Source organism: Drosophila serrata, unplaced genomic scaffold, assembly GCF_035046125.1.
Source record: "Drosophila serrata isolate PLE 108 unplaced genomic scaffold, ASM3504612v1 contig_116, whole genome shotgun sequence".
NCBI classification, from domain to species: Eukaryota; Metazoa; Arthropoda; class Insecta; order Diptera; family Drosophilidae; genus Drosophila; species Drosophila serrata.
In genome coordinates this window covers 673,495-693,886 of record NW_028257014.1, presented here as the reverse complement: position 1 = coordinate 693,886, position 20,392 = coordinate 673,495, and the positions used below count along the sequence as shown (strand labels likewise).

At 48.0% G+C, this 20,392-nt stretch overlaps 5 protein-coding genes across 7 annotated transcripts in view; 1 reads left to right on the top strand and 4 right to left on the bottom strand.

The window, feature by feature from the left end:
• The window catches only part of RhoGEF3 (Rho guanine nucleotide exchange factor 3), a 38,957-nt gene extending 27,347 nt beyond the window's left edge, over nucleotides 1–11,610 (bottom strand). For 2 of the 3 annotated variants that reach the window (XM_086825900.1, XM_086825902.1), the window contains exons 1-5: nucleotides 11,169–11,610; nucleotides 10,103–10,267; nucleotides 7,326–10,050; nucleotides 6,604–7,268; nucleotides 4,170–4,798 (exon numbers count right to left, since the gene is read on the bottom strand). In XM_086825900.1, the coding sequence (XP_086682026.1) occupies nucleotides 4,170–4,798; nucleotides 6,604–7,268; nucleotides 7,326–10,050; nucleotides 10,103–10,234 (4,151 nt within the window). In that variant the 5' untranslated portion in view covers nucleotides 10,235–10,267; nucleotides 11,169–11,610. Of the gene's footprint in view, nucleotides 1–4,169; nucleotides 4,799–6,603; nucleotides 7,269–7,325; nucleotides 10,051–10,102; nucleotides 10,268–10,730 lie in introns of all 3 variants that reach the window. The other variant, XM_086825901.1, reaches the window with a different exon arrangement.
• LOC147644683 (uncharacterized) lies at nucleotides 4,881–6,266 on the bottom strand. The gene is made up of 2 exons (XM_086825906.1): nucleotides 5,502–6,266; nucleotides 4,881–5,442 (listed from the first exon to the last, which is right to left on the bottom strand). The coding sequence occupies exons 1-2, from the start codon at nucleotides 5,892–5,894 to the stop codon at nucleotides 5,113–5,115; spliced, it is 723 nt and encodes a 240-aa protein (XP_086682032.1). The 5' UTR covers nucleotides 5,895–6,266; the 3' UTR covers nucleotides 4,881–5,112.
• Nucleotides 11,611–12,626: 1,016 nt separating the features above from the next.
• ttm2 (tiny tim 2) lies at nucleotides 12,627–14,114 on the bottom strand. The gene has a single exon (XM_020946000.2). The coding sequence runs from the start codon at nucleotides 13,924–13,926 to the stop codon at nucleotides 12,691–12,693; it is 1,236 nt and encodes a 411-aa protein (XP_020801659.2). The 5' UTR covers nucleotides 13,927–14,114; the 3' UTR covers nucleotides 12,627–12,690.
• A 170-nt stretch (nucleotides 14,115–14,284) lies between these two features.
• On the top strand, nucleotides 14,285–18,616 carry LOC110178781 (ATP-dependent RNA helicase p62-like). Its single transcript, XM_020946027.2, has 4 exons — nucleotides 14,285–14,642; nucleotides 14,704–14,808; nucleotides 14,873–15,648; nucleotides 15,704–18,616. Exons 1-4 carry the CDS (start codon nucleotides 14,570–14,572, stop codon nucleotides 16,574–16,576), a joined length of 1,827 nt encoding a protein of 608 aa, XP_020801686.2. The 5' UTR covers nucleotides 14,285–14,569; the 3' UTR covers nucleotides 16,577–18,616.
• On the bottom strand, nucleotides 16,824–19,299 carry miple2 (midkine and pleiotrophin 2). The gene is made up of 5 exons (XM_020946028.2): nucleotides 18,942–19,299; nucleotides 17,840–18,321; nucleotides 17,638–17,775; nucleotides 17,046–17,258; nucleotides 16,824–16,987 (listed from the first exon to the last, which is right to left on the bottom strand). Exons 2-5 carry the CDS (start codon nucleotides 18,303–18,305, stop codon nucleotides 16,959–16,961), a joined length of 846 nt encoding a protein of 281 aa, XP_020801687.2. The 5' UTR covers nucleotides 18,306–18,321; nucleotides 18,942–19,299; the 3' UTR covers nucleotides 16,824–16,958.
• Between the last annotated feature and the right edge of the window lie 1,093 nt (nucleotides 19,300–20,392).

Below are 20,392 nucleotides of genomic sequence, written 5' to 3'. Positions count from 1 at the left end.
TACAAATGCACAAATACACATATTGTTACGAGCACGCAGCCCATGCTCGGATTGCAGGGTACGAGGTGGGTGTCATCAGGGACGATAAGCGCACAGCTTGACTGTAAATTAGGGTAACTAGTCTGGCCAATACATGGGCGAAAAAGTGTCAGTGACAGCTTTTCTAAAAGGGACAATCACCGTCTGCTGCTGCAGCATCTCTATCCACTTTACATGTCGGCTAATACTTGCGGATACAGGCCGCTCTAGATGGGCACTTCCGGGAGTGAGCTCCAACATGAAGCTATTCTCTCCCTCCTGTCTCATGACAACGCATGTATGTATCTTTGATGTTGAGTTCGAATTTTAAGTGACGCCACATAGGCCGGAATATAATAATGCGAAGATGCCACCACTAAGAAGGCTCAGAACGTATATCCAAAGAAAGCTCTTCAGCTTCGGTCGCCCCACGCTGTCGCTTTTGGCATACGAATATAATCACCTAAAAACTTGAAACTTGTCATTCCAAAATGGTCAACTGCCAACAACAAACAGTATATATTTCGGTTCGTTGCCTCGGCCTCTTGAATGCTGTGGCTTGTGTGGGCGTCACAACTTTAAGTCCAATTCGGGAAGCGATGACATTTATTCAATATGGACCACGCTTAATCTACAAAGAGTTGATCGGCCATTGAGTTCTTGTGTCGCATTTCAGTGCTTAATCTCAGGTATCGATCCACAAAGAAAATGGTTGCAGTTTTACATGGTCTTTTCCCTTTTCACTTCCTCATTTGTTTATTACACAATAAATTTCCAACGTGTTTGGTTATGTTCAGAAATCTTGGAGTGCGTGGGAATTGTCAAGATTCTCAACAGCCTACGAAAATATTTCAATTCGTCACAAGTTGGTCTGTCTTGGCTCAATAAATACGTCGGTATACTCGTTGTAAAGTATTTATAATGTTTTTTAAACAAAAATCGGAAAGGAAGGCTGAAAACTTTCCGGCACATTAATGTAAGTGTGTTCAAGTAAAAGGACATCACTGACACTGGAATAAATAGGAAGTGTGAGCCACTCTCTCGCAATAAAGCGCTAATTACACACCGCGTACCCAGGCACACACATGCTCGCGGGGCGAGGTTTTATTTCTGCAAGCTCTCGGATAATTTCTGCGTGTTTGCACTCGTAATTTTGCCATTAAATATTCATAGAGGTATGCCTGGTACTCTCTTTAATTCAAATTAGTTTAATGGCCATGCTTTCATTACCGAGTGATCAAAAGTTGATCAGCCTCTTAATTACAATTTAATGTAATTATAAATATTAAGAAAACCATGCATTCAGTTGGTCTTTTCACTCAACTTAGAATGTACGGCCTGCTGTATCCTGCCTTAGGTCACCGAGTTTATGTGGGTGCTACTTATGTATATTGAAGATGTCCAATGTCGATAATTCTAATTTACTATACCTCCAAGTAAAAAAACAACAAAAATTAAGAGTGTTCCTCCATCACAACAAAAATTATTTACAAAAATGATTGCTACTGATTCTGCCATATATCGTTGTTCAGCTCTAGTGGAATGTGCCTAGTCTCGACAGTGAAAGTTAGGAAAATGAACAAGGAATTTTCCCCTCACTCCGATTTGAATTATCCGTACGCAGCCGCAGATGAAAACTATTTGCCTTCTAAAGCTTCAGCTGGCTCTTGCAAACTGATGTTTCGATCTTTGTTGAAGCACGTACGTAGGTAACATCCAAGAGGACGAAAGTTTCCATTAAAAAATGTTTGCGCATTTTTTGTTTTTGGCCAAAACTTGCTGTCTATTGAGCGGCAGTGATTGCCGGTTTGGATATCGTAAATAAAAATATAAATGCACAGAAACTCCACAGCACATTGCGCTCGCATCTGAGGCATGCATGGCTCATAAAACTGGTTTTCAATCACTTTAGGCCGCACTTGTCTTCGCCGGGAGCAGAGCAGAGCGCAGGACGATGCTGAGGACGGGTACTAGCAAATCGATTGCATTATCTCGCATACCTGTTAGTCAACTTGCACTTTCGACTGGGGCCAGAGTCAGAGTCAGCCAGCTAGCCATTTTACTAGCCAAGCCAGCAGAAGCTGAGCCGCTTCTTCGGGCAGCGCGATGTGGTAACGTTGGGTAAACTGCAGCGGCATTGACTAAAAGCCAATGACCAAATGAAGTTGTGGCCATAGGAAACAAGTTTCACATTTTCCATACCATATTTGCAAGCAGCACAGCACAAGCACCGTCCGCACATCGTGTCCGTAATGATCAGGCCTTATAATTATCGACTGGCAGCTAGGCTGCCTGGCTGCATGCAATTTGCACTGCTTCAATTGCAAAATATCAGTTAACTTTTATTGTTTGTCGGCCCAAAGGTTTTGAAGGTCGTCCCCAATTTCGCAAAATACTTCTCCGAAATTGAAACGAACGCACTCGAACTCGGGGAATTGTTTTCTGATTTGATTTGTCGTTGGCCCTGGTTTCGATTTCGATTTCTCACTTGTCTGAGCTCTTGCAGAGCACCGCGAGTTGAACTTGTTTTCAATTAGCCGTGCTTGAAATACACGCGTCTAATTGAAAAGCTATAGCTAAGCTATCTACACCCTACTGGGGAGCACCCAAGCTGACTCGAAAAAAGCATTTCTCAGGCGGAACTCTGTGTGTACTTAACAAATGTTTTGTAACGCACACATCGAGGGGCCGTTGAACAAGGATGACATGAAATTATTATTTTCTCCTTGTTTTCCAGTTACAAACAATTCAGCCGGAGTGCGGTTGTGCGTTGTGTGTTGTGGGGAGATGAATGCGTGTTACACACATAAGTGTATAGGTAAATGATTGAATACCAAACAATGCGGGGGAAACAAAGGACAAAATTGATTTATGTAGGCCGGTCTCGTATTGAGGGCTCTGGCTCGTTGGCGGGGGCCAGGAACCGGGGACTGCTCTTTGCGAAAATTATTGATTGCCGAATTTTTTATCGAAGTAGGGACATGGGGGAGCCAGCAACCTATTATTACAATCTAATAAATGTAATGCAAGCTCGTGTGTCACAGGATACGGCTGTTGTTGTGCGCCCAATATTAATGATTCAATTAAACTGACCCTGGGCAATCGTTCTTTTATCAAAATGTATCAAAATGCTCTTCAATTGATTGGCTTCTCCTTGCAGCATCTCCAAGGACAATGCTCAAGGAGACGCTGTCATGCAAGATGTTTACTCTGCCTTAATATACATCGCGCCTGCCATAAAGAGGTTATTCCCCTTGTTTACCCTTGTCAAAAACAACTCATTGCCTTTTGGTAATCAAATTGTTTAAGTTCCACCAGCTGGTGACAGTTCACATCCTAAGGCCAAACTTCCCCGAATCGCACTCGTCGATTAATCAGAAGACATCAAGGGCTGCGGGACCCAAGACATCCCTAAGGAAAAAGGAACTTAATGAGTCCCTACTCCTTTGATAGGCTGTATTTAGCCTGTTGCCTAATTATAGCACCTATCATGAACTCGAAGTACTGCACTTTTTCTCAGTTCTCGGTTAGTATATAAAATAATTTTGTAGGAAATTTATGAATCTGATCTGCTCACTAATCTATGGAGTCCAGAGGTGCGAATCCTCGCCGTTTTCGAATGGGGGAGAAAGCAGCTGGTGTACTTTCCCGTCCCTCCTCCGCTCCACGGGAGTCGCATTAAAGTTTGAAGTTCCGATTCCAATTCCGAGGAGAGGCTAACACAAGGTAGCACCAAATGTGGCGCAAAGCAGCACTCTCAGGAGCTGCTGCGCACTCAATTTCACTCTCGTGGAATGCAAATAAATTCACTAGCCTAATTAACGCATTCTAAAGCTCAAAAGTTGAGTTAACGTACAGCCTTTGAATACGTTTAGGCTTGGGACTTCACTGTTAATGGCATCATATTTGACCCGGGACACTTTGGATTCGCGGAGCACACAAGAAAAGTGAAGCGAATATGTATTTTTTCAGGCCATCCGACTGGCCATCGCATTTGCACATGAAGAAGATAAGGAACAACAAGTGTTCCTATGCCACTACTGTTGACACTCGAATTTGCACCTCCGTTTCCCGTTTCCGCTTCCGTGCGGAATAAAGTTCAAGTTCTTGGCTATTTAGCTACACATTATAGGTTGACTGGGAGCAAATACCTGTGCGATACCGCTGGCGCTGCGCTGTCGCTGTCCGTGTTGCCAACCGTCTTGCAACTGAATCTGAGCTCGGATGCGCTGTTGCTGGCGATGTTGGTGAGGCTCGTGTTGCCAGCGTTGGTGTTGTTCGCTGTGGGGAGCCCGAATCCGAGTGTTGCTGGTTGCCCCTCCGAACATGTCGGAGCAACATGTTGGCTTGGGGCCTTTTTGTCGAGTTTTGTTTTGCTTATTTTTTCGTATCCCTCCTTCATAATCGGACCCGTGGGTTCGGGCGGAGTGACAGACGAAGATGGAGACGGGGGCCGGGACCGGGACAGGGAGTTCAGACCCAGTTGGGTCTCTGGCGCTGGGAGCAGTGCCGGCAGGGGCGGCCTTTCCTCTTCAGCTGGGCTTCGATGCTTCTTTGTGAACTCAGCTTCGTCGTTGGCAATATTGATGGTATTCCCTTCCGGTCTGCCCGCAATGGCTGACGCCTGCTCCCGTCTTTCCAGCGCAGGCTCAGCAGGAGGTGGGGACTCAACATCCTCGACAGAGTGCGCCATTTCGCTGTCAGTGGCGGCCTTGCCTTGATTCTCGTTAGCAATAGTCTCCGCCTGCGCCTGTGTTGTTGTCGCCATGTCGGATGGGCCCTATAAAAGTATTATTTAATTAAAATCTTTTTTGTCTTCATTTTCACCTGATGTACATATGTACATATACAGATCAATGGAATCAACTTAATTATAATGTTTATTGGTTTATATTACCTTTTGTGTATTAGTATTAATAACCAAATCAATTTTGATAAAATTATTCATTTATAGTTGGATTAAAATAGTCGCGAATGTAGGAGAAAGTAAACTTTGATACAAGAATATATAATGATCAATAACAAACAAGTTAAAATGAAAATTAGCGATAATTAGTTCTAATATGGATTCAAATACGGATGCATCCTGAGTTTCTAATATTTCTTGCAATTACTCATTATGCGACAAAGCTTCTCTCTTATCTTGACAAAAATATCCATATTGTACACAAGGCGATCGACTTCAGTACGGTAGGGAGCAAGAGAGGCAGTGTCCTCGAAAGATTGCTTAGCACGACGCAAACGACGGTGAATCTCAGCTAGATCGTGCATCTGGAAAATGGATAACTCCTGATCCGTGGATACCATGACTGACAAAAGAGCGGCCATTTCGACGCAAATCCTATAATTATACCCAATGCTCGTTTGGGGTTCTACAGTCTGGTTGTCCAAAAGCACAGTGTGGGATCGCTCTACGGGCGCGCTCTGCAGGGGTCACTCAGAGCTGTAACCACTTATTAATGTCAGGAAACAACTATATTTACCCCGGAGATGTCACTGGTCAGACGAAAATCTCGGTTGGGCTGCAATACGAAGCGCGCGGTTAGCCCGCTGCCCTTTGCAGTGTACTGATAACCTTCGGCGACGCGTCGGAACAAGGGATGCAGATCCAAGAGCCTACAGCGCTTCCGTATCCTCTCCGGCAACTGGTAGGTGTCTATGTGAGGTAGCACCTCCGTCAGGAAAATGTGGCACACTTCGTGCGCAGTTAGATCTTTCCCAACAGGATCTTCCGACGACCACTCGAGCCAGGCGGAAGCGTCTTGTATGTAAAACATTCGGGAGGAGGCCGTTGCGTAGACGATCAACTCCATGTAAACTGGTTGTGGAGCACCAACCTCTGGGGAAAACACGGCTTCATTTGCAGTTTCGTCCATTTTGCAAAAGGACGCGATTTTTTCAACGATTAATTCAAGATGTGCTTTCAGAGCTGCATATGGCCTTTTATCGATATATTTTTATCGCGATATTTGTAGTAGCTCGTGATTCGTGACACATTGCGTGATTTACTTATAGTTCCCCATTGGCACACATCTTGGTTGATTCTCTTTTCGATTGAAATAAGTACATATGCGCTAATATGTTATATTTTGCATCATAAGTCACATCGCAAGCCAATTAAATATACAATAAGATTGTACCTTATACAAGCTTGCAGAAAGAAAGGATTATCGATACATCGACGATCTGGCACCTCTACTGAAAGCTGAGAAACGATCAGCTATTGGTTCATCGCTGATTGGCCACCTCTATTGAAAAAAACGAACAACTGAACAGCGAATTGGAATTCATAAAGAGTGCCGTGGCTTTTAAATTGTCGAATAGGAATTCATAGAAAGTGCTGGGTTGATGTCCTGTATTGTCAGCCTTTAGAAGATCACAAATTCAACACTTCTGCTCTAAGCGCGGATCATTACAGTCTAAAAGCCCTACAAAGGAACAGGCACCGACTCCATTTTTTGTATACATACATACATACATACACAATCCATTGGTAAGTACAACCCTGTTCATTTTTTCTTACGGGATTAACATCACAAACCAAAATTGCTAAACGAATTGAGAAGGAGACAATAGTTTACATACCTTTATCGGGCGGTCAGTGGCCTCCAAAGGCAAGATGCAACCCCCAGAGTCCTCGCTGCGGGCGTCGTAGAACACGTCGTTGTCGTCCATCTCTGTTGCGCTCATGCTGCACTCCACAGTGGGCGCTGTGATCTTGTCAGCTGTACTTTCTGAAACTTTGAGCGAAGCCGAAGCTGTTTCTGGCACTGCCTTTGGCTGCACGGGAGTCAATTTCTTTGCAGATTGCTCATTAGCTTCTGCTTCCATGCTGCGCGACTTGGTGTCGTCTTGAAGACCCTCCATATTAGCCTTCAGCTCTTGGAGGTCCGAATAGGTAGCCGGAGAAGGTGGCGGAGGGGCCGGAATATCTTTTCGACGGAGGCTGGGACCGGGTGCATTTTGATGCGTCTTTGACCCGCTTGTGCGATGATGTCGCTTAGGCGGCACCTGTTCTTCCACAGCCACAATCAAGTGCTTAGCCCCGCGATTTCCGGTTTCGCCAGCATCAGGCATGTCCGCGGACCTGGGTTTTGGTACAAGCTTGGGGCTAAATGCGCCCGTCTCCCCAACTGTCCTGTTTTGTCTCTTGGGAATTGTTCCCGTGGAAGATGCTACGAGTCGGTCCAAGGAGGGATACTCCCTCCGGCCACTAGGTTGGCTCTTGCGCTTGCTCGGCGTAGGGTCTCCTGCAAAGTGGTAGTTGGCACTTGTGATTAGGTACAAAATTCAATGGTATTACTAACCTGGTACGGAAGTAGTTGGCAGTGTGGTCTGCGACTGTAGACTGGTTCTGGGTGCAGGAGTGGGCTTCACTCCGCCAGCCGGGCGTCCCCTGCTCAGTGGTAGCGTTGTCACTACGGGCTCAGGCCTGGGCTCCTGAGAAGAGGCTCTTTTGGGGCTAGATTTTTGATTGTTGTTGGTGGTGCCACCTGGCCTTGGAGCTCGACGCGAGGACTCTAAGCTATTGTTCCTCTGCATTTCTGACTGATAAATACTGCGTTTCACGTCGTTCACATGTTTGAAAAAATCCTGCGCGTATTTGTTCTGCTTAAGATCCAGCGGTGCGGTGTACTGCTGCTGCTGCATTGGTGGTGCCGCAGTTTCTTTTGGCTCTATGTGCTGATCCTGAGTACTCGATGGCAGGGTCCCTGCTGCAGTTTTGCGAGGAATGCCGCTGCTCCCGCCACGTGCGATCGATCCGTATACGTCATCAAAATCGGAACTGAAGTAGTTGGACGAGCAGTCACAATTGCGGCACTCGTATCGGCAGTTGTCCGAGTAGCTGCACTTGTCAGCTGACCCTGTTAGTGGGATTCCGGCTCCTGCTCCGGCTCCCGAACCCATCCCGATGACCCCGTCCAAGCTGCAGCGCCTGCAATCGTAGCCAAACCTGCTCTCAGAGCTTCCGTAATAGCGCCTCTGGCCGGAGTTCGAGTACATCGAAAAGAGGCTCGAGTCACTGACCCGTCCACCGTGCCGCCGGGGAGGATGCCGAGCGTAGCGCTGGGAGTTATCACTGCTGCGGAGCGAGAACTCGCTGAGGATAGAAGCTTTGGAGTCGCTCTTATACATCTGGGGGTCGTAGGGGTCCACTAGGATCTGGGATCCGCCGATTGGACGGCTGGCAGCGTACATAAGTGGGTGAAGTGGCGGAGCCCCACTGACAGCGTAATAGAGGTCACCAGTAGTCGGTGCGGCGAACACATTGGCCTCCAGACGCGCCATAGTATTATATTTGTGGTAGGGCAGCGAGTCGCTGGAGGAGGAGGATTTAGTGTTCAGCCGCTGCAAGGAAGCCACGCCTGAGCCAGGGCCTCCGTTTTGGTAGCCCACAAGGTAGTGTTGCTGCTGTAGCTTGCGGGGTGGTGTGGCAGATCCGTGTGGAGCCCCAGCCCCAACGCCGGCCATCTGAGCCAAAAGCAGGCTACCGCCCACGGCATAGTGACTCGACATCGGATTGCCCACCATGGACGTCTGGAAAGGCCTTTGGTGGACGTGGGCGTGCGGATGCGGATGCGGGAGGTAGTAACCGCCGTAAATCTGATGCTGGAGCTGTTGCTGCTCGCTGGGAGTTGTCGTCGCCGAGGTGGACGTGGTCGCTGAGGACTGTTGGAACTGGAGTATCGGATTATAGTCGCCGGTTATGGCCACTGGTGTTGTTTCAATTTTGTACACGCCCGGGTTGTTGGGGTTGTAAGACTGAAATTCCAGGATATGCGCGGCCGGCGCAGTCGAGGGTGTCCGAGACTCACTATTGTCCTCCTGAGATCTGTGGGTGGTGTAAGCCTCTGGGTGCTGTGGCTGACCCTTCAGGTTGCCACCTGCCACCAGCTGACCCCCTTGTTGTGTCACGCAAAACTCACAGTTGTCTTTGCTACACTGTTCCATGCAAATCTCGCAATCCGCAAAAGTATCTCCAGCACCTGCCTCGCTCGTTGTTCCCATGTTATGTGGTAGCTGGACGTCCTTGTCGGATAAGCCGGAGGCGATGGACATTGCTACGCCACTGACTGCACCTGCAACCGAGGAGGACACTGTGCTCGGAGTATCCTTAAAAAAGATCTCCTCGTAGATGTTCTCCTCACTGCGGGAATGCCGCTTCTCCGCCTTGGCTGCTTGAGCTCCAACGCCGCCGCCACCAGCGGTTGTCCGCGGCTTGTCCACCAGTTTTTTTGAGCTCTTCAAGCCCTCCTTGAGCAGATAGTAATTAAAGCTTTTGATTCCGATTTCGCCACGCAATAAGCGTTTGCCAATCGCTATCTTCGTGGCTTCGCCGACTGCCTCGACGGGTGCTGTGGCCGCAGAGTCCTGCGCCGAGCTGCGGGCTGAGTACACGTCGTCTAGTTCGCTGCCGTCCGGCTGGGCAACTTCCGATGCGCCCTCAGTATAGTACTTGCGATTCCGATCCTTGCGCGGACGACTTTCAAAGTCGTGGCTCTGCTTGCCCGATGACACTGCTGCCTCCCGTTGGGTTTGGGAATGGACTGCGGCCAGATGGCGACTGTTGTCGAGGCTGAGGTTCCTCTTCTGCTTGGAGCTGCGCTTCTGAGCTACCTTCTTCTCGTACGGTGCTCTTTCTGCTGTCGTGATGGCCAGACTGCGTTCCAGACTTCGCACTCGGCGGGTCATGTTGCTACCCTTGATGGGGTCAAGGGGCTCATTGTCAGTGCTGCTCGAATCACATTCGTAGTTCAAACTGGCGGCTGCGCTACCGGACGCTGCTGTGCCCGACTGGGGACCCTTGATTTTGTCCTGTTTCCCCGTCACATACTGGTGCAGCTCCTTGGTGAGCTGGTGCCTGGGCAACAGACTGCTGGATGAGGCATCAGACCGCGACTTGTGCTCTGGTAGCGGCTTGCCGGAGATGCTGCTGCGGCGCATGGGGTTCGCCAAGTGGCTTATGTCCTCAGTATAGGCCGGATCATCGTAAATCCGCTCGCGCACCGAGGTGGATGAGCGATCCTTTGTCTGAAAATAATAATATTGAGCAATGTGCCGGAGGGAAACTACCAGGGCGCACCTTGACTTTGTTCTTCTTCCGACTGCGGTGTGGTATCGTCACATCTGTCAATTTTAAGAGCTTTGGTCTCAATGAACGCTTTGACCCCTTGCCTCTCTCGTACGTCAAGTCCAAATAGGTCTCGGTTGTCATCCTTCAGACTACGCACAAATCGATGGTAATCGGCTGTGATGGATGGACAAGCGTATTTAGGAAATTGCACCTACTGTCAAGGTCAACAAATTGTTAAGGGCATGGCTGGGTAGCGCATCGAAAGGTTTTAGAGAAGCCTCTTTGGATTTATATTCATCTAGTGCTAGTGCTAGTTATACCTCAAAACAGGGAATGAGAGGAACTTGGAGAAACTACAGTTCCGAATAGATTTCCCAATTCAATCTATTCCAGGGTATTATAAATTTGTTAACCTAATAGAAACTTATACCGAAGAATTGAACACAGAAATTAACGCATTTGTGGCTTAGTTATGATTGACTTCCAATTCGCTCTCATGACCAAATGGCAAACTGCAAACCACAAACTGCGGAGTTAACTTTCTTTTTAATTTGGTATGATTTTATCTTGTAAATGTTTATCTTATTAAGATTCGGGGCTCTCAGCATAATTAATACAACTTCTACAATGGGTCTACCTTAATTATTTGAGGCTAGTTTCGTTTCCTCCTGACGATGAAATCACTCCCATTTTAGGGTGTGGCTGTGAAGGATGCGTGCCCAATGCATCAAGTCTAATCACTCCTCTTGGCCACAAAGGATATTAGGGCACACACTGCGAGTGCAGGCAGATGTGAATCTAATACGGATTGCCAAATATGTATGTGCACATTGGGGTGGGGCGGCATTTGTTATTGTGCATTAAATGCACCTGCGAGTGAACAGGACTCGGCTATCGAAATGCAGAGACGGGAATTCAGCCAGGCAGGAAACGCAGTAGGAAGTAGGAGTGAAGCTAAGGCTGCAAAAATGTCATTGTAAATCATCAAGCAGCAGCGAGAATTTATATACATTATGTATTTCCCGCATTTTAAAAAGTTATACTCAGTCGAAGCCATTTATCCTTGTATACACACACTGTCATGCGTTTTGTAGTATCCTCGAAGTGCTCTATTGTGTGCAATGGTCCTCCATCCGCACAACTGAGACGCGACGCCCAAACGTTCGTACCGCCCGTTACGTCAAAACCAAACTGAATTTGTCCGCGCTCGCGATTCCCACAGCTTGCGAGTCCTGGCACGGATGCTGAGTTAGCATACGCCGAGTCCAAGTGCCGAGGAGAGTGCCAGTGCCGGACAACGTGGCAACGCATATTTGGCGCCTGCGCTCAGATTAGCCACCATTTGACAGTTACACGCTCATCCGCAGCTATACTTTCACTACCCTGCCCGGAGTCCGCAGTCCACAGTCCACAGCCTGGACTCCAAAGTAGCCACCGAGCAAGGGTCCTTACTTGTTGAGTTGTGACTCAGGTGCACCAGCAGGCACAGCTCCTCCGACTTGATTGATTCGGCAACTATCTCTTGTTTGAGGTTGAGGTTGCCGAGTGCTGGACGGACGGTTCCCCTGACGGAACTGCGCATGACTCACCCAGTGGTGAAGTGGAGTGCGTAATCGTTGATTGTGGAAATACTCATTTTGGCATCTGTAGTATGTGGAGGACTTCCGCAAACGGCAACCCACCCACCCGTCTCCGCCATCCTTTATTTTGGCACGTGTTCACACACACCGTTGCAGGGCAGCAACATGTTGCTGAGCTTGCGTGTTCGTCTGTGTTCGCTTTAGCCCTGTCGTCCTGTATTTACATTGCACATTAGCACCACATCCTACCACACAACGCCACGGTTCACACATCTTCCACGCCAACGATGCCAGAAACAGTCATACGCTGCCCAAAAATATGTTCTTCTATTTTGGTTACCCCAAACATCTCCTGTTTTTAAACACTTTTCCTATTTGTTATGTTTTCGTAACAATTAGAGAGCCGAGCTGGTCTTACGTGCCAAATGTCAGGCCAGAAATATTACAAAACTGCTTACCGAACAAGCGGGAGAGAATTAATGGAACGACCCAAGCTGCTGGGGCTGGGGGCTTTGCATGTAACTCAAATCTGTCACTGTCACCAGCAGATAGAGACACCGACACTTGTACACGAAGAGGAGACACCAAACCAATTCCAATTCCAATTCCGAGTCTGGAACACAAGGGGCGTATGCCAGGACTACGATACATCAATCCACAGGCATCGCAGCAAACATGTGCGATATGTTCAGCTTGCCAAACGCTATGATAATTGAGCTTGTTTCACTCTTCACCAGCCAAGGGCCACAACTCCTAATTTAACCAATCTTGAATTTGGCCCTTAAAAGGGTTTGAGGGCAATAAGTCACTTGCTGTTTGATTTTTTTGAGTTTGTAATGATTATTCAAAGATGGGGGTACTAGTTCCCCACAGGTATTTTTCCATTTTCCTGGTGCTCGGGGCATTGGCTCTAAAGATGCAACATAATAATTTAAAAAAACATAAACTACTCGTTTTTGGTTTAAATTGGTCTTAATTGGAATTTACAAAAAAAAAAAACAAAAGAGACTCAAAGCCCTACGCTTTGAAGCCACGGGCCCAATTCTTAACAACCGGCCTTGACTTATAGCTCTTCTCCAGTTCGTCAGCCTGCATTTGCTCTTCGAGCTTTCGCTGGTTTTCCCGAAACTGTGATATGGGATCCTTGAACTGACCGTAATACTGCAGCACCTCGCGGACATCATCGACGCCGTTGGTGCTCAGGACACGGAGGAACGCCACAAGATCAAAGAGGGTCGTGTCATCGTCGTTTCCTGCCCAGCGGGGAATCGCAAAGCAGTTTGAGGGATGCAACTTGGTGGCGTTTCTATCCCAGTCCACGACCACCACTCGCTTGAGGTCTCGGTTGAGGTTGTCCAGATTTTTCACATGGTGCTCTTCAACGAAGTGCGTCGAGTCCCGAACCAGGCGATACATAATATAGCCCTTGGGATCCAGGGCTTCGAGTATCGGGAACACCGTGGTCCCTTGCTCTGCGGTGTAGACAACGATTTCGAAATGCTTGGCGCACTCCTCTAGGAAAAGGTCAACGCCGGGACGCTTTTTGAAGCGCCAGCCTGTTTCGTAGGTCCAGTCCGGGTGCACTAACAGGTCTTTGATCTCAAGCACCAGAGTGTAGGCTGGCTGGACGTAGGGTGGTTGTAAGGGGTCCGGAAGCAGCTTCCGGCTCGATGGCTCCTGGATAAATCGCTGGAATTGGTTTGCAGACTTCCAGCTTCGCGCCATATATTGTTGCATCTGCGGCAAACTGCTGAACTCGTCAAAGACTTCGTTTCCCTGTTCGTCGAAGGCCGGCTGGCCAAAGTAATAAATGGCCCAGAGGGAGAAGAGTATACCTCCCACACTAAAGAGTCCGAAGCCATGCTGCATCCGCTTCCAGGCACGCTCCATTTCCCTAAGCTCCTCCTCCTCGTCGCGCTGGCGCTGCTCGCAAGTCTCCTGCTCGCTGAACTCCACGCTGGTCTGGGGGAAGAGCTTTGACAGTATCTGCGTTGAGGTCTTCTGATCCGTCGAGTAGTGTCGGTGCGCCACATAAGCCAATGACGAGTCACAGGAGTGCCTTAAGGACCTAAAAAACCATGCACAGCATTTTGCATCTCGCCTCCTTCCAGCCTTCGCACTTACGGCCTGCATCGCCTGGACTGCGTCGACCATGGGGCGCCACAAGCCCAAGGCGAGAGCCCGCCGTGCGATGAGCTGGCGGCCAATCTGCGGGCATCTGCACAACACCCGCGCGATCCGTTTTAAGGTCATCTTTTATGTCATGCGAGAGGATTTCTATGGGGTTTCAGTTTCCAGAACTAGCCACTGTTAAATTTGACATTCTTGTGTCAGCCGAGAGCGATACAATTTGTTGTTCAGTGTGAAATGTTTTCATAAATTTTGTAGCAGCGCAGAGTCGATGATAAGCTGGTGCCGTTTGACTGCGACAAATTCGAACATAACTCAAATTCATATTCGATTCAAACAAAAGGCTCATAGCCCCCATGTTGCTTAGAGATCTGTGAGAGCAAGTGAAAGCTCTTTGGGCAGCATTCAAACATTTGCAAATATTGCGGGCTTGCCATGTTGCGCAATCCTGAGCAAGGCGGCATATCGTATACGTCCCGATGTATCGCATCGGTGGATGCCACAAAACCTCATATCGACCAACAAATACAGTGCAGGTGCAGTTTATCTGTGTTTATAAAAAGGCGAATTGCCTTTTGCCCCAAATAAGAAGCTACTGCTCCAGATTAAGAGACTGCACAGACTGCATAGGTGACGGAGATGAGAGCAGAGGATTGCTTGAATATCTGAATATACCGGCTTTAGATCCATTCTGTGCGATTTCCAAAGGCTACCACCAGAGGGAAAAGCTATTTTTACCGGCAGGCGTCTTGTGGAGACAACGAGAATGTCGCCACCACGTAGCTTCAATCGCGGATTCGGTGGCGGAGGTGGAAGTGGAAGTGGCAGTAGAGGTGGAGGTGCGTAGGCCAGCGTTATCTGTTGGGACGAACTTATTTATCGTATTTCGTTTACATTCAGTGTATGCCGGCCGCGTAGATAGACATAGCAGACGCAGCAGTCCGCGGCGGCGGAGCGGTGGATTTAATCGAGGTGGGGCGTCGGCGTCCAATGGCGAATTTTCTGGTATGTCCAGTGGGATAGCCCATGTATACTCACAATGTTGAATGCTGCGGCTCTTTTCAAATAGATTTGCGAGGTGTCAACTGGAGCAATGTGCAGCTGGCTCCCTTCGAAAAGCAGTTCTATCGAGAGCACCCAACGACTGGCAATCGCCCTGCCCAGGAAGTGGAACGCTTTCGGGCCCAGCACGAGATAACGGTTCGCGGAGAGGCGCCCAATCCCATACAGCACTTTGATGAAGTGTGCTTCCCCGACTACTGCATGAGCGAGATTCGGCGCCAGCGGTACTCGGAGCCTACGCCCATACAGGCCCAGGCCTGGCCAATTGCCATGTCGGGTCACAACTTGGTGGGAATAGCCAAGACTGGGTCCGGCAAGACACTGGCTTTCATCCTTCCCGCCATTTTGCACATTAATGGACAACAGCGCCTGCAACGAGGCGATGGCCCCATCGCCCTAGTGCTCGCCCCAACGAGGGAGCTTGCCCAGCAGATTCAGGCGGTCGCCAATGATTTCGGGTCAACTGCCTATGTACGCAACACTTGTGTCTTTGGCGGAGCGCCACGCTCCAGGCAGGCCAATGATCTGGAGCGGGGGGTGGAGATTGTTATTGCAACGCCAGGGAGATTACTCGATTTCCTGCAGGCCGGAGCCACGAATCTGCGACGCTGCACCTACCTGGTTTTGGACGAGGCTGACCGCATGCTGGATATGGGATTCGAGCAGCAGATTCGCAAGATACTGGGTCAGATACGTCCCGACCGACAGATACTCATGTGGAGTGCCACTTGGCCCAGGGAGGTGCGCCAGTTGGCAGAGGACTTTCTTGGTAGCTACATACAGGTAAGCAAGGCAGCCTCCCTGCTGAGCCAGACCAATAACGAACCATTTCGGGCAGATTAATATCGGATCATTGGAACTGTCGGCCAACCACAACATACGCCAGTACGTGGAGGTGTGTGCGGAGCACGAGAAGGGTTCCAAGCTCAAGGAGCTGCTCTCGCATATCTACGACCAGTCGAGCGCACCCGGAAAGATTATCATCTTCGTTGCCACCAAAAAGAAGGTCGACGAACTGGCACGCTTCATCAATGCATTTGGCGTTGGCGTCGGCTCCATCCATGGTGACAAGTCGCAGGTTGACCGTGACAGCGTACTGAATGACTTTCGGGGCGGACGAGCTAATATTCTGGTGGCCACCGATGTGGCAGCCCGCGGGCTCGATGTTGATGGCATTAAGTATGTCATTAACTTTGACTTTCCGCAGTCCTCGGAAGACTACGTGCACCGGATTGGACGCACTGGACGAAAGCATTCAACGGGCACTTCGTACGCATTTTTTACGCGCAAGAACGCCAAGTGCGCTCGGGCCCTCATCGATATACTCCGCGAAGCCAATCAAAATGTTAATCCGGAATTGGAGAGCTTGGCTCGCGACTCGGGAGGCCGCGACCGGCATCGTGGAGGGCGAGGCTCCATCCGAAATAGTGGGAGCGGCAGCTCCTCGGGAAGATTTAACAATAGCGGCGGCAGATCGAGCGTTTTTAACAATTTCAACAGTAACAATACCGAACGATTCGGTGGCAGATCTGGGGGATTCAGCGATTCGGGATTCGGGAACAGTGCACATGCCGCAGGCAGAAGTTTTTCTTCCAATGTAATTTCAAGTAATAGAGGAGGAGCGTTTTCAAGCGCGGCGACCACCTCGAACTTTGGTAGTGGCAACAGTGGCCATGTGGGGTCATCGCTCAGCAAGTCGGGACAACATTAGTTAGATTCATATATCCTTTCAGAGGGTGCTCACACTTTGTGGCGCGTTAAGGAGGCATTTCAATCCAGTTTAGAATAAATATATACTGCTCATTGAAAAACTTGTCTCACAGTTGACTGAAACGTTCTTAATAATATTTCTATGGCTCGAATCCGATTCAAATTTTTCTTTAATTATGAGGGTACCTCTCTCCATCGCGATAGACTAAAACCCCTATTTGATTCCGGTTAAACGAATAAAAATACCCTTTTAAAAAAGCTTTGAATGAATCTGATGTTTGGATTGGATTGTTTTTACAAAAATGTAGGATCTACCATCTAAACCACTTATAAAATGCAATGCATCTGCTTTCGGTGCATAAAATGCTTAATTACAATATTAATTAATCGTGCGACGAAATGCGACGAGCAGCTGCAAGAGAAGAATATTAGAAGAAATATTTAGCAAATTAGACGGCAGACAGCCTCACCTTTCTCCTTCTGCTTCCTATCCTTTGTGGAAAGGTTCGGTCCGTGTTGTTTTCCGGCTCCAGCGCTGCCATTTGCCTTGCACTTCTTGTTAACGGTGCGCACAGGATCGCAGTTCTGGTCACTGCCGCCGACTGCCTCCGGCTGGAGCTTGTCCTCCCTGGTCATTTGTCCGGCGTTGCATGGCGACCAAGCGCCCTTCTCATAGCGGCAGCCTATCCGAAAATTAAGAGTCAAATATAAACATTAAGCTATGCACTCTATGCAATCATTAAAACGGTTCTGTAGGTATCATTATATTCCATTCTATTATGTTGCGCAGTTCAGGAAATGCGGAAAAACGGGGGCGGACCCGAACGTAGGGTGGAGCAGGAGCAACCCATAAAAGAGTCTGCCACTAATTGGAGGACACACGCTGCGGCAAAAGGCGCACTTCGATTTTACAGACACTGCGCGTAAATAGGTCAACGAGAATGATTAAGTGGAGCCGAAGCCGGAGCCGTTGGGCCTAATTAGACGGCAGTCGCACAAACCAAGTCATCTGCGGGGTGCCTTTCGAGGATTATGCAACGCCGCCACACCGCCAACACCCACCTTTCTTGCACTTCTTCTGTATGGTCCGTGTGGGCAAGCAGTTCTGCTCCCCCTTCTTCAGGGACAGGACTCGGGTGCGAATGTTGGTCTTGGCGTCGCAGTTGGACCAAGCGCTCTTGGCGTATCGACAAGTGGAGCCTGCAATAAGTGATATGGAAATAGTAGAGTAGAGCCACTTTGATGAGGGATTATCCTTTCTCACCATTATTCTGCGTTCTCGGCGTGGGTCCTGCTCGCTTGCCTGCTCCATGGTGGAGCTGATGCTGATGGCCGTGCTGTTGCTGCTGCTTCTTGTTTCCCTGTCGAGGTGGCTTCTCCGCATTCTTGTGTCCTTGCTTGTGCTTTGGATGCGAGTGCGGAGGCGGTGCACTGGCATTCTCCGCAGCAAGAGGCTTCTTGTTGCCCGGTTTGTGGTCCTGAGACCTATTCCTCTTGCGGTTGTTCCTCAGCCGGTGGGTGTCTCCATTCCCGTTGGTGACGGGAGTGGCCGGTGCCTCCTCCTCCACAGCCCCACGAACTGGACGCCGGAGTAGCACTGCACCCTCCTCCGTCTTCATTACCAGGTGGATCCCAGCAACTCCATCTTCGCTGTCACTTGATGGTGGGATCTGTGCCAGTACTACTAGCACCAATTGCGAAACCGTCGTCAATATTAGAAAGAGATTCATAGCTCCGTTCGGGGATCTGATACCAAAGAAATGATATTATATTACATTCTAAAAAGTTCTTGGAAAACCAAAATACAGTACGATAACTATATGAGGGGAAGTATTTAAAAAAACCTAATGGAAAATTGTGTTTAAAAAACTACAAATTAACAGAATGTATATATTAATTAGGATTTTATATTTAGTAGAACTGTACTCTGACAATCTCGATTTGAAAATAGTGATTTTATGATGTTTTGTTTCCCTATCTTGCTAAACTATATATGTATATCTTTGCCTGTATAAATATCATTTTGGAAAGAATCTTGAAATTATAAGGTTTATTATTTCAGTACATCTGGCGGACATATGTCCAATATGTTTTGTCTGAAAAGTACACAAACAGGAGGCAGACAGGTTTGATAAAGCTTGAGCCAAATTGTTTTCTCAATTGTTTTGATATTGTTTTGTGTTGCTTCCTTATCCAATTTCAAAAAAATGCTCACTTGCCACCCGATTCGTGTGAAATCAGTGGCTCAGGAACTCTTATAAGTCTTTAGCTCTTCCACTCGCCGCAGCTCTCCTCGACAGGAAGGGGTGCTTGTCTCGTATTTATGCTGCGCGCGCACTAGCTGCAATCGACACCGTAAAACTCACTCAAATCTCAGAGAGGGAATGTCCGGACATATGCTATGTGGATTTAAGTTTTAAGCTCAGACGCAGGGTTCACTGACTACGAGAAGGCGAGGAAATGCTTTGAAGAAACTGCCGACTGGAAGACTGGTGGCTTGCGGCTCGCGATCGGCCATAGAGAGTAACTTTATATAGAGGCACAATCCGTTCTGTCGAACAATTCCTCTGCCGACGTCGACGATCAAATGTTCGACGTGACGTCACGTCTGCTGACGATTCCGTAAACAAAGTCCTGTTAAGTGGTGATTACAGAGGGAAAATTCTGTTAGCGGCGAATGCAGAGGGAAAGTCATGTTAAAAAGACGATTCCATACGGAAAGTCATGTCAGTGTGCTGTCCGAATTCGTACCCAAAGTCATGTTATTCGTCAAACATGCATGAATGGGTCGTAGTGACTACCCTAGTTGGATGCAACCGTGAGAGTCTGGAAAAATTGGGCCTCCATATAGATGCTCTCTCTGCTGTGGCCAAACTGAGTGGGGCGCCGGACCCGAGAGACTCGGAAACTGCTCAATTCCAGGCGAAGGCGCAATGAGAGCTGGGGCGAGGGGAGCGCCATTGAGGCATGCTTTCTTGTACCATAGAAAATGGTATATACATGAAAAAGTCCAAGTGCTACCGCTGGGGGCGCTGAAACCCCCGATAATATAATTACATACAACAATATACAATTCGATCTTCGTATTGCGAGACCCTTTTCTGTCACTGTGCAATGAGATTCCAAACCCCTTAAATCGTGTAGACTTTATTAATAAACATGGAATGCATTCTTATCAGTTACACACCCGGTACTCTGAGTATGTTCGAGTATATTGAACTCTTACAGATGCATTTGATAAGGTATCACTGAAGGCCCTAGGAAGTATTTAATCAGATCTAGCTAGGTCGAGATCCAAATCTATGTTATACAGATTACTTTTTCTGTCGAGAAGCAAAGCCAAAGCCTGCGGGTTCCGGGTATCAGAAAGTCGGGACACTCCGCACAGGTCATGTTCTCTGCTTTATTATGATCGATTATCTATGTACATGTACAGAGGAAATGCAAGGGAGTCACATTCATATCTCAACTGAGGCAAACTGAATGTAAACAATGACCAGGCGTTGTGTAACATATTGGAGTTCTTCGAGCAGTTTACAATTATGTATATCAAAATACAAGTAGATACAGTTTTGAGCAAGTTTCAGTATACATCTCTCTTTCCCAGTTCCCAGTTCCATTTCGTTTCCGAGACCTCAGCCAAAACATGTTTTGAGTGATTTCCCTGAGAGAGCGGATTCAGTTTGGTAAAGAAACAAACACAGGCAAGGAAAATAAACAGCGAGAAATAAGTGCATGCTATGGAAAAATCTTTAATTTGCTTTTATTTTATCTTCATCTTGCAAACTAGTGTGTACATATATGAATATTTAGGTCC